The sequence below is a fragment of the Nomascus leucogenys genome, chromosome 22a (genome assembly GCF_006542625.1).
Source record: "Nomascus leucogenys isolate Asia chromosome 22a, Asia_NLE_v1, whole genome shotgun sequence".
Classification (NCBI taxonomy): Eukaryota; Metazoa; Chordata; class Mammalia; order Primates; family Hylobatidae; genus Nomascus; species Nomascus leucogenys.
In genome coordinates this window covers 42,953,844-42,967,577 of record NC_044402.1, presented here as the reverse complement: position 1 = coordinate 42,967,577, position 13,734 = coordinate 42,953,844, and the positions used below count along the sequence as shown (strand labels likewise).

General features: G+C 34.3%; 1 protein-coding gene and 1 pseudogene across 1 annotated transcript; both read left to right on the top strand.

Annotated features, from left to right (window-relative positions):
• The window catches only part of LOC100601371, a 481,171-nt pseudogene that overhangs the window by 152,100 nt on the left and 315,337 nt on the right, over nucleotides 1-13,734 (top strand).
• Nucleotides 10,263-11,198, top strand: LOC100587039 (olfactory receptor 4K1-like). The gene has a single exon (XM_003282016.2). The coding sequence runs from the start codon at nucleotides 10,263-10,265 to the stop codon at nucleotides 11,196-11,198; it is 936 nt and encodes a 311-aa protein (XP_003282064.2).

Below are 13,734 nucleotides of genomic sequence, written 5' to 3'. Positions count from 1 at the left end.
TAACTCTAGTCAATTGAAAAAGTGTAAAGGAAAGTGTCTTGAGTTGGCTGTCAAAAACTGGGATTTGAACATTGATTACATTACTGTTTTGTGACATTGAACAGATTACTTAGCTTTTGATCAAGTCACCGATCTCTTCAGTCTTTTAATTTTTAGCTATTTCTCTTAGAATAAAGAAAAGAAAAAAAAACAACCTTTTTGGTTCACACAGGCTCTGTATTATATGGCTTCCTCTTCACAATAACCCATACAATGAGTTAATTAACATATTTCTCCCTGGCTAAGCCAAACTCTACCTTATTAGGGGATTTGTTTATAGTAGACGAATATATTCCTAAATTGCTTTTGATAATCTGAATATTTTAAAAAGTAAGAAGGGACGCTACCAAACCCAGGGCAGACTTTTATTTGTTTCCTGAGATCTCACAATTTAAGCTACTTCTGCTATGCTTATGAACTAAGTTGATGAGCAGTCCTTCTGACAAGGAACAGTCCTTCAGACAGTGCCCAGCTCAGAAGCTGTTCGAAGGAGCTGATGTGATGCCTCAGACTTTACAAAGAGATGGTGTCATGGCTAGTGGGGACAGTACCCCAAAAGGCCAATGGGATAAAAGATGAAGAAGCTTTAGTTCCATTGACTAAGTATAGACAACTGGCAATAGTATGAGTCAAGTTAGTCACAGGACAAGGAGGAAAGTATCAGAGGTACATTTTGCAGGAACACAGAGTATCGGAGTCCTCCAGGAAAAAACAGAGTAGGTGATTGCAAAGGCACTTCAGGGTGGTCTTTAGAGGAACTATAAAGGTGGGGTGTGGGTGGAATGGATCTGTCAGCAGAGCCAAGATCCAGTACTTCACCATAGGTGTTTTACTTTTTAAACAGATCTACATTTCATCATAAATACTTTTCCATGGAGAAGACCCTTGCCATATTATATGTTGTATTTGCAATATCTTGAAATTCAAATAGATTTAACCTCATATCGAGTACATGAAGGATATCATAAAACTACTAACATGTCAACCAAAAGTTGTAGAAAACCTCTCAACTTTGTCTTGTGATGGAGTTCTCACCCTTAAAAAGTCACATTTCTTACTCCATAACTTTCTGAACATTTATAGTTTGTTCAGCTTTTTCAGACTCTTTTACTCTCTGTCATAATATTGTCCTGAGGGAACTTAATGGTCACGATAATCTATAGAACATCATATTAGTCACACATTGAAGGCATGCACTGATTAGACCTGTGAGTAGGAAGTGACATACAAGAAGGTTAGCAATAACCCTTAGATATTTTCAGAATTCTGCCAAATCATTTAGGTGCTGAGTCCAATACACTAGAGCAGGCCAGAGTATCCTCTCGTTACATAAAATACGCATTATTTTGTTTTATATTCTTTACCACTGAGAAAGAGGCACAGTTCTTGCAGGATCATTGAATGTTATAGGCAGCATAAAAACTGCTTTGTAAATATTACTTTAGATCAATTTTAGGTTGATTCATGGGATTTCCAGTTTTCAGTGGGTACCAGTACTAATTCTGGTCTTCACTGCAAACTGCCCAGCCATTCAGGCTATGTCAACCAGAAATCCAATGAAATGGAGATATCCATGATACATAAGGACATTGTGTAGATTATTTACAAAAGTCAATTAGATAAATAACAATACTTTTAGGATTCCAGAAAAAACAACTCTGCAAAAGACAACTGCTTACTGTTTAAAAAATAGATCTTAGTATGCTGTTGGGTCTTATCAGGGACTAAGTACCTGACCATGGATTTCCAAGCGACTGCCTATGTGACAAGCACTGCTCATCATGAACTGTTATCAGATTTATTAAATCACAATTTCTAGCTGCCACAGCAGCAAGCCATCACACATTGGAAATGGCATGTGTAGGACCACGCTGAAACAGGTATAAAGGCACTAGTAATTGGTATGAACAGGTAGGCTAAATCCCTTATCAAGTATTTCTGTGGCATTAATATATTTTCTTAAGCTCAATATTATGGCCTCGTGGGAGGGTTTCTATGGATGACTTCATTCTATGTCTTGGTGCAAGCCAAAAAATGGACTGCTGCTGCATTACAACTCACTCAGATGACCTTCACGGACACCCAGGAGGAAGAATTCTCTCATTGGCCAGAGCCATAAACGTTGCACTTAGTTATCAGATTTAGATGGAAAATTGGTCATAAGTAAAAATAAACATGAATTCGTGGGCTTTGAAAAAATGGCTTTGCTAGCTTGTTAGGGGTCTTGAAGATCAAAATTGAAAACTGGAGGAAAGTAGTCTGGGAGGGAAGAATGAGGGTGAACCTATGTGAGTGGGCTCTAAGTGTGTAGATTTTTGTACTTCACAACAATGCCTATCAGGGACCAAAAACATGGACTCTCTTTTATCAAGGTTAGTCTCATACCACTACTGCAGCTCCTGAATGCTTGGTCTGTTGGTAGAAGGGAGTCATGCTGCAACCTTGTTATGGTGCCATTCCTCAGAGAGACCACATCCATTTGGTGGCAAATCAACTGTATCACACTCCTTCCTCTGAAGGGGGGGTAGTGATTTGTCTTTGTTGGAATTCATTCCTACTCCTGATGTGGGTTTTCCTTCTCTATCTGTAAGTCTTTCTCCCCAGACACAATTCCAGGGCACACAGAGTGTTTGATATATGGATATAGGATTCCACAAAGATTGTCTCTGGAATTATAGACAAAAGTATTTACTGTGAAGAAACCAGAATTTATTGAATTTACAGTGAAGAGGTGTGACAATAGAGACATATCATGGATCCATTTTTCTGGGAAGCTTCCAGCTACAAACAAGATTGGAATGGCCTCTAAAAGCCTCAGATAAGAGGCTGTTGTTGAGATTATGCTCACATTTTTTGAGATGGTGAACTCCAAAATGTAATATATTCATTGAAATGACAGTTGATTTGCAATTTTCTGTCACCAGTAGCTAAAATACTCACAATCAGATAACAAGGAATAGACAAGGAATAGATTGGACTCTCTCTCCAGCATTCCCATTGATCCACTTGCAGATTTTGTGCTTCCTGTCCCAACAATTCTAGGATTTACTATGATCTTATTTATTTATTTATTTATTTATTTATTGCTTGTGGTTTATTGAATATCTTGCTTCTACGGCTAGAAGTATACTTCAGTTATGGAAAGCTTTTAGCCAGGATCTCTTCAGCTATTTTAGCCTTGTGCTCTCTTCTTCTGTGACTTCAATTATGTTTGTCTTTTTCCAATGTGGCTCTAATTCATGTCCTTTCTTTGCCATCTTTGCCAATTTAACTGACAACAAAAAGCTTGTTTTTTTAAAAAAAATTCCTATTTGTTTATTTTACGTTTCTCTAAATAAGAAACAGGGTTTTTATTTTTAATTGGGCATATTTTTTGTCTCTTAAATTGTTACCTTTTTTCTTCTTTAAATATATTCGCTAAGTATAAAATGTATGTTTCTAATTAGGTTTTCATTGACAATGAATTAACATATTTCCTCCCCAAATTACTCCAAATTAAGTTGACATTTTTTCAGTCTGTAAGGTAAAGAGGTCTTATTATTGTCATAGAGTTGTAGAGTATTTCTGTTCTTTTGAACTCCTTGTGCATCTGCTCATTTTTCTACTTATTGATATTTCTTTATTTTAATTACTAATAGTATTTTGATTTACAAAGAATTAGTCTCGTTTGTCATATGTGTTGCACATATTTTATAGTTTGCCTCTTTATTTAATGTTGATTGTGGGTTTTTTGATATATCAAATCTAAAAATGATTAAGTCAATTAATTCTATCCATTACATAGCCATATAGTTATGGCTTCTTTAATATCATGCTTTAGAGGCCTTACCAACTCCAACATTATAAAAAAACTTCACGTGCTTTTTTCTAGTTTTTAAAACTTAATCTTTGATCCAATGAAAATTTATTTTGCTTTTATAACTGTATGCAGATAGAAATTTACTTTTTCCCATGAATTTCATTTATAATCTAAATTTCTTTAAATTATTATTAATAACTATTATTATAAACTATAATTTATATATATTTGGTTATATTTCTGGATACTATTCTGTTTCATTTATTGTTTATATATAAATATATATAATTAAAAATAATATAATATATACATTTTAGACATATCACACTGTGTGTGTGTGTGTGTGTAGGGGGAGAGAGAGAGACAGAGAGCATGGACCAAAATATTTCACCTTGGAGCTTTTCTTATTTTTTTTGGTAAAGTTACTTCTAGTTATTTTTCTTTTGCAAATATTTCTTGTCTACTCTCACACAACTTATCGCCTAGTAACATTTGTAGGCTATTTTAATAATGATTATTTTATGCAATCAAAAGAAGCTATTTCTAATCATCCTGAACAAAATGTATTAGGAAGATTTGGCATTATCTGCATGTTTGACAGTACATTTAGAGAAATAGCCTCATAAGGTGAGCAGAACCATTAGAAGCCAGACAGCATGAAAAACAGTCAAGATTATGCTTGTCTGGTAAAAACAGATGCTTGTTGACACTGGGTCTTCCCTGAATCATTGCTGCTGAAATCTACCATTATTTTACTATTGTGATAGTCCCTTAACTGTCTGTCATTGTATATCTCCCTTAAGATGCTAAATTAGGCTTTATGCTTTTGAATTTTTCTTTGTAGTCTGGATATTTTAAAACTTTAATTCATCTGTGTGTCCATTGATTTGGTTTATAAAAGTTCGAACATAATTTTACAATCTTTAACTTTTTTCCCTCAACATTATGTTTTTAACCATACATATTCAGGTATAAAATATTATTTAACAATTATATTAAATTTATATATATATGTACTTAGGTTTTTTCCAGTATCTCTCTCCTTCAGTCAGTGCTGCAATATGTGTCATTGTGCTCAAATGCTTATATATGTGAACGTTTTACTAAGGTGTACACACACACACAGGATACATAGGAAGATAGAAACACTAAGTAATAGGGAAGCTTACCTTCAATTTTTTTACTTAAAGATGACCACTTGAAACTTACATCAGAACCTGTGGAGATCTAGAAAACTTATATCAATTATAGTTGAAAAAGACTGTTGATGTATTTTGGGAAAGAAATAAATTTATATAGGGAATAAATGAGAGCCTCTTTAAATATTTGAAGAAAAATAATATTGAAGTGCTAATAGATTTACTCTTTAAATTACAGACGGTAGAAACAGTGGAGCACAGATTGAACTGTCTTATGAAGTTGTGGGCTCCTTGCAATTGGAGGAAACACCCTGAGGCGAGGTGATCATTTTTAAGATTGTGTGATTGTTTCATTAACAGAAAGTTAGGAGTTGAATACCTGAATACTTCCTTTGCTGACTGATACTCAGTTAAAATCAAGTAATCTTTTGCTTTCATATGTATACACTAGTTGGCAAACAAGCAAACTTTTTTTTCTTTTCCATTTCTGGAAAATTATTTTGTAAAACATAATTACTCCCACTGGAAAGTGACCTCAGATCTCTAAAGGGCGATTTCTTGCTTCACCAATGAAATCAGTTTTCTAGAATGAGGTGAAAAGGCTTTATACTGTATTGCCTTAAGATATTGTAATTGCTCGGTTGAGTGCAAGGTGATCAGAGCCCTCACTACCTCAGGACAGGACCTGAGAGGCTTCCTTCCATATGGCACAGTGTAGGGAACCAAGTTAAAATGCATCAAGTTAAGATTATATTACAAATATTTTCAGTATGAAGACTCATAGCAGAAAGTGAGAAACAGAAACAACCTAGAGGACACCAAACTGGAGAAAATAAGGAAGAAGTCAAAGACTTGGACAACTTTTTCAAAGTGTAAGTATTATAAATTCATTGTGAACATATTGTTGCACTAGAGAAATAATTAATGAGATCTCTTATAGATGCAAAATCAGCAACTAGAAGATAGCAAAGTGGAAGTTATTGTCTGAAATTGAAAACTCCCTCTGGAAGAACAACATTCCTATTCTCCACTTCTCTGTCTATACCATTCTTCCACTGCACTGCTTTTGGGCAACCCTGCTAAGAAGAGGATCAGAATCTGATAAACAGAGGAACATATGTTACAACCATTATCTGTCCCTTCTCTGACCCATTTATGCTTTCTGTTCAGTGACTCTGTAGCCATTAGTTTAACAAATATTTATTGACTACCAAAATTTGCCTCAAATGAAGAAAGGTGTAGCTATACACACTAGAGTAAATGGTCAGTAGTATATCCTTTATTGTTTGCTTCTAGGCTTATAGGTCGTCAAGTATTATACATTAAAATAAAGACAAGAAAAGTTATTCATGTTTATGATTTCAGAGTTCCATTGACACATTGTATAGTAGATATTAATGTAACAGCAACCCTTTTGTATCCAACTTGGTTTTACACCAAGAATAGGGAAATTTTCTGATGGTGTATTTTGGGATCTGGAAACACTCCTATCTCTAAGGTATAGTGGCAATGAGAGAATGAATGATTCAATAATGAAGAAGCTTCTCGGTGCTCTGTGGACTGTTCAAGGAATGCTGACTTTTATGAACTCCATGTGTTTCCATAACTGCCTCTGCACTTAGAATTTTAGAGATGAAACTAGCTTTAGAGATAATCCAGTTCTATCTTTTAAGTTCAGTCACGCAGCTAGAAAGTAGCAAATGTTATTTGTCTATACTATTGGGTAACTACCTTAATTATTAAGAAGAAAATGAGATATAATGTTGAACCTGATCTGTTCTACTTGCACTAAAAAAATCACAGGAAGTTAGCCTGAAGAGGAATTTCTAGTTGTTTCCTATATTTTGAAAAATTAAGACTAAAAACCTTATCATTTATTAGATATTGAAAAGATATAATTTGTGGGAAATTTGGATATTTTCAAAAAAATATATTTTTCAAAGATAAGATGATTTTTGAAAATGGAATAATACCACTAACATTATTTAACAATTTTTTTGTTAATCATGTTTTATTCTCTTTCTTCTTCCTTCTCCTTTTCCTTCTTTTTTCTTCCTCCTCCTCCTCTTCCTACTGTTGCTCCTTCTCTTCTCCCTCTTTCTCCCCCTCTGTCTTCTTGAGCACCCTCTTTCATCTCTTTCAATCCCCACTCCCGTGTAAATGCCTATTATGTTCCTCTCTGAAATGTTACAAGTGACATCACCATTTCACATGTTAGAAAAGGAGTTGAGAAAAGTCAAGGAACTGTTCATTCCATTAGAAATTTTAGGAGCTCAGATTGAATCCAAGCCTGTCCCACTTCAGAGCCCCACCACTCTATCACGCGTAAGATTTAGCTTTGTTTGTCCAAAAGCATCTCCCAGTCTACTGTAGGAGTCATTACTACAAGTATACAACTTACTAGTAGTATAAACTTGGGCAATTTACTTAGCCTAAGCTTCTCTGTGCCTCAGTTCCCTCAATTATAAAATGCATATTTGAACGGTAGCTACTTTGAAGGGTTGTTTTGAGCATTAAATGAGTACAAATGCATGCCATATGCTTAGGAGACTGCTTAGAACATAGAAAGTGCTATAAATGTTATCAATATTATCATTTTTATACAAAGCACATTTTCTAATATTTGCTATAATATATGTATGTACAAAATACTGTGTGATTCATTTAAGTGGCAAATCTTATCACAAATGACATTTCAATTATGGAGTATTTTTTACTGTAATTACAATGGTTCATTATTATTACTGTATAAAGAACTGGTACATATTCTATACCAGTAGTAGTAGAATCTAAATTTATTTCCATGCTCTGTGTCAAGGATTTTTTTTTGCTTAATAACCTATGAAAATAAATAGTTTTTCTTCCATGAAATAACTGTATTTAATAGGCTTTCCACAATGAATTGAATGCTATAAGCAGTTCCTCATGGTGTCAAATTTTATCTTTTAAAATTCATAACTATAGCTCTTTAGGAATTTTTTTACTCTTAGGAATGGGAATATCTTTCTTTTTCAATGTTTCTTTGCTTCCTCATTTCCCCTGCTCATGTATACACATGATTAGACATGCCAGCATTTCTCCAAATCTTCCACATGGAAATGAGATCCCATCATGGAAACATGTAGTTAGGTCAGTTCATGCCTCATTGATCTGCTTACATTCTTGAGTAACTTAGGTTTCTGCATTCTTTGTTTTTGAGATGGAGTCTTGCTCCGTCACCCAGGCTGGAGTGCAGTGGCATGATCTCGGCTCACTGCAACCTCCACCTGCCAGGTTCAGGTGATTCTCCTGCCTCAGCCTCCTGAGGAGCTGGGACTACAGGTGTGTGCCACCACACCCGGCTAATTTTATGCTTTTAGTAGAGACAGGGTTTCACCATGATTGCCAGGCAGGTCTCGAACTCCTGACCTCGTGATCCACCCACCTCGGCCTCCCAAAGTACTGGGATTACAGGCATGAGCTACCGTGCCCGGCCTGCATTCTACTTAAAACTACATATCATAACCAATGCAAACATGGAAGGCCCTGAAAGTGCAGGATATAGTGCTTCAACATCCAGGTTAAAACTACATAATGAAAGCTTGAAAACTGTTTAAACACTTTTTAATTTGGTTTATGATTACCTATACAATTTTAGCTTTTAAAATATAAAATATTTATTATTTTGGTCATGTCTAAATTAACTGGTTCTAACAAACCACTGAGGAATATGGAGGGGTGCAGAGCTTCAGTTAGTATAAGGACAAACAAATACCTGTTGTGTACTGTTGGATACACAGAGCTAAGGTCAAAAATGTTTTCTGAACCACTTCAGGAAGGGTGTGCAGGGTTTTCTCTGTGACCAAGTGGCCACATGTGTTAAGCAAAATGTCAAAAAACATTTAAGAGCAAACTTACTTACCAGTTAGCTTTCCTGAGAATTTCTTATGCCTTTGAAATGAACTATATGAGATATTTCTTAAAGGACCATTCCTGAGAGGTGTTAGAGATTTTGACAAATTCAAGTTTGTCAGGTACGTATAAGAAAGATAAAACACAGTCAGAAGAAAGAGACTGAAAACGCATTGTTGGTTATTGTGTCATTTATAGTTAATTGCTTTTTATGTGACTGAAGGTGAACTTTGATTAACTATTTGTTAAAAGGTTGAAAGGAAGTGTTCTTGACCTTCAGAGAAACTTTCAGAATGTCACCATTGGCTCTTCCTTCTCTATTACAGTAAATTGCTTCTATCGTTTTCTTTTTTCTTTTCTTTTCTTCTTTTTACATTTCTTTTTTTTTTTTTTTTTTTTTTTTTTTTTTTTTTTTTACAGAGTTTCACTCTTGTTGCCCAGGCAGGAGTGCAGTGGTGTGATCTCAGCTCACTGCAACCTCCACCTCCCAGGTTCAATCGATTCTCCTGCCTCAGCCTCCCGAGTAGGGGGGAATACAGGTGCCCACCACCATGCCTGGCTAATTTTTTTGTGGTTTTAGTAGAGACGGGGTTTCACCATGTTGGCCAGGCTGATCTTGAACTCCTGACCTCAGGTGATCCACCTGCCTTGGCCTCTCAAAGTGCTGGGATTACAGGCGTGACCCACCGTGCCTGGCCGCTTTTGTTTCTTAAAATACTTCCAAGAACACTATGATTCTCAGTTCCACTTAGTCTTGTGTTTAAGGCTAATTGCATTCACGATTTGCTCTTGATCTACCATTTGTTAATTTAATTTTTATTGTTTCTTAGCATGCCCTCTCCTCCAGCCAGGCCACTCCACTAACAGGTTCCTGAATGAAGTACATCTTTATATTTTTACCTTTGATTCTTTTTTCATGTTATTCATTTCACTTGAAATAATAGACTTTTTCTTCACTTTTGGCTAGCAAATTTCAAACTTTAGAGAAGTTTTAGCACAAATAGAAATTATTCGAACTAAAACTTATCTTACCACTTTGGCATAATCTCTTTAATCTTATTAACGTTTATACTATTAATGTATTCCACTTATACTCTCCTGTTTCTGATTTTATATTTTCGTTTTTTTAGTATGTGTAGTTTTTTCTAATTATGACAGGGATTCATATCTAATCCTCTTTTTCACACTCTTTCAACTTTCATAGCAGTCATGGATGTTAAATATTCGTCAACTGAGTATTTACATATGTAAATATATATAACCTAATTAAATTGACTATTTCTTTTCTTTATAATTGACTATATTTCTTTCGTTTATAAACTAGAGGTATTGTAATGCCAATCATTGTGACATTTTTCTAATCTCTTTTTTTTAGGTAACTGCATATTGGATACATGGCTCACACAAATGAATCAGTGGTGTCTGAGTTTGTACTTTCGGGACTCTCTAATTCCTGGGAATTTCAACTTTTCTTTTTTGCCATCTTTTCTATAGTCTATGTGACATCAGTGCTAGGCAATGTCTTAATTATTGCCATTATTTCTTTTGACTCCCATTTGAACTCTCCTATGTACTTCTTGCTCAGTAATCTTTCTTTCATTGATATCTGTCAGTCTAACTTTGCCACCCCCAAGATGCTTGTAGACGTTTTTGTGGAGCACAAGACTATCTCCTTTAAGGGTTGCATGGCCCAGATATTCCTTCTTCACAGTTTTGTTGGGAGTGAGATGATGTTGCTTGTAGCTATGGCAGATGACAGATTTATAGCCATATGTAAGCCACTGCACTACAGTACAATTATGAACCAGAGGCTATGTATAATTTTTATGTCTATTTCCTGGGCAGTGGGCATTCTTCATTCTGTGAGCCACTTGGCTTTTACAGTAGACCTGCCATTCTGTGGTCCCAATGAGGTGGATAGCTTCTTTTGTGACCTTCCCTTGGTGATAGAGCTGGCTTGCATGGATACATATGAAATGGAAATTATGACCCTAACGAACAGTGGCCTGATATCATTGAGCTGTTTCCTGGCTTTAATTATTTCCTACACCATCATTTTGATCAATGTCTGGCGCAGGTCCTCCAGTGGGTCATCTAAGGCTCTTTCTACATTAACTGCCCACATCATAGTGGTGATTCTATTCTTCGGGCCTTGCATTTATTTCTATATATGGCCTTTTAGCAGACTTTCGGTGGACAAATTTCTTTCTGTGTTCTACACTGTTTGTACTCCCTTGTTGAACCCCATCATCTACTCTCTAAGGAATGAAGATGTTAAATCAGCCATGTGGAAGCTGAGAAACCATCATGTGAACTCCTGGAAAAACTAGGGATTGCTATGAAGGAGCATAATCCTGAATTAGAATGAAGACCCTCCAGTATATCACAGTGTCATGCCAACCGTCTTTGCCAGAGATATGGGTTATTGAGTTACAGAATTGGCTTTTTGTTTTAAGTGCAAGAGAATTGCATCAAGTCAGTCTTTGGTTCTATTTAAATATAATGTTAACTATTTTTTCATTGTTTATAATTCTAAAGTACAAATTGTCTTGAAAATATTTAGTAATATTTTAAAATATTTTATAAAGATTTAGAGATTCCAATGTGCATAAAATGTTATTCATGTTACTAAGCTTGTGATTCTCTTCAATTGAATACATGATAGATTTAGACCTGACAATCAAAATGTACAGGCATACTGAATTTCTGATATCTTTACCCAATTTATTCATAACATTACAACATACATTGACATAGTAGAAAAAGTATTACCTTTTACAACATGGATTTCACCTTATTGTTATACATTTTTAGCTTTTCTTTATCTTATGTATTAAGTATTTTAGCAATTTCTAATTTGGTTATTTTATATTTGTGTATTTATAATTTTCCCTATTTACTATTTTATTCCTATTTTTTTCTGTTTTCCTTTAGATTATTTGACATAAATTTTTGCTTTCTACAAAATTTTCTAGGTATTTGGTGCCAACAACATATATATATATATATATATGTATATATGTGTGTCTGTGTATATATATATATACACATATATATATACACATTTGTCAAAAGCCTACTTTTTTTTAAAGTAGAATAAATTGGCTATAATGAATTCCACATTATTCACAGAAAATTTCAAATATCTTTGAAACTGTTTGCAGCCATAACAAATTTCTACAAAATGGGTGCCTAAAAAAAAAGATTTTTTATGTCACAATTCTGGAGACTATATATCACAATTAAAATATATTTCCTTTAAGATTGAGAATGAGACAGAAAATACTATTACAATGATTTCTATTCAATGTGCTGAAGATTCTAGACAATTTGAGACAAAATAGCAATAAAATATGTGCTTGGAAAAAATATATTTTTAGAAAAATATTTTTTCGGTATATATACATACATTTCTGTATATATGTAGAAAATATTTTAAGCTATTAAAGTTAACTAGTGCATTTAGCAATGTTGTTTGATAACGGTTAAATTTTCCCAAATTGATCCATAGATTTAATGCAATCTCAATCAAATTTCTAATAATATATTTGAGCAAACTGACATGCTGATTCTAAAATTTATATGGAAATACAAGGAGGCAAGAATATCCAAAGATATTTTGAAGGAAGACATACATTACATATATCAAGACTTTCTTCAAATTTGAAAGAAGACACAAGAAGTCTTCATATATGGTAGAGTATGTCGTCCTTTGAAACTTCCTTGACTATTCTTGCCTCTTTGCATTTCCAAAGACATGGAATTAACCTAGATGCCCATAAATGGCAGACTGGATGAAGAAAACATGGTACATATACACAATGGAATACAATACAGCCATAAAAAGAATGAGATCATGTCCTTTGCAGCAACAGAGATGAAGCTGAAGGCCATTATCCTAAGCAAAGTAACACAGAAACAAAAAACCAAATACCACATGTAGTCACTTATAAGTGGGAGTTAAACACTGAGTATGAATGGACACAAAAAAGTAAATAATAGACATTGGGGCCTACTACAGAGAGAAGGGTGGGAGAAGAGGGAAAATCCAAAAACCACCTATTGAGTACTATGGTTATTACCTGGGTAACAGAATTATCTGTATAACAAACGTCTGTGACATGTAATTTACCTATAAAACAAACCTGCACATATGCCCATGAAATAAAAATAAAAGTTAAACAAAAGACTATATATTGAAATCTTGTATTGGTAAAGAAAAAAGAAACATGCTAATGAAACACACTAGAGATTCTGGGAACAAAAAGCAAGTACATAGTCACCTGATCTATGAGAAATAGGATAATGAAGAGAAGAAACAAAAATATGAAGCTTGGCAATTGTACTCTTACCTTTAACAAACAACAACAAAAAAGGTTGGCTCTAAATTCACAAAATTCACAAAAATAATTCAAAATAATATATATTTCTATATAAATAAAAATCAAGCTTTTAGAAGATGATATAGGAGAATGTTTTCATGACTTTTATATATGCAAGGATTTCTTAAATATGACACAAATAACTTTAAACTTAACAGAGTCTATATTGGATATACAGAGACTTGATGATTAAAGCTCTTAAAAACAGACATCTGGTAAATCTATGGTAATAGTGCATGCATGTGTGTGAGTGTGTGTGTGTGTGTGGAGAGAGAGAGAGACGGAGAGAGAAAGAGAGCAGAGGGAGAGTGCATGCACATACAACAGCTCTGTGGCTTGGATGATCTAGGCACTTGGAAGATATACAAACTATGAACCTAAATTTTAAGAACCCTCTACCAAATTGGGAAACAAGACTCATGAAATGAAACATAAAGTAATACAAGAAAAAAAAGAGACAAACTAGACTTCATTAAAATACATT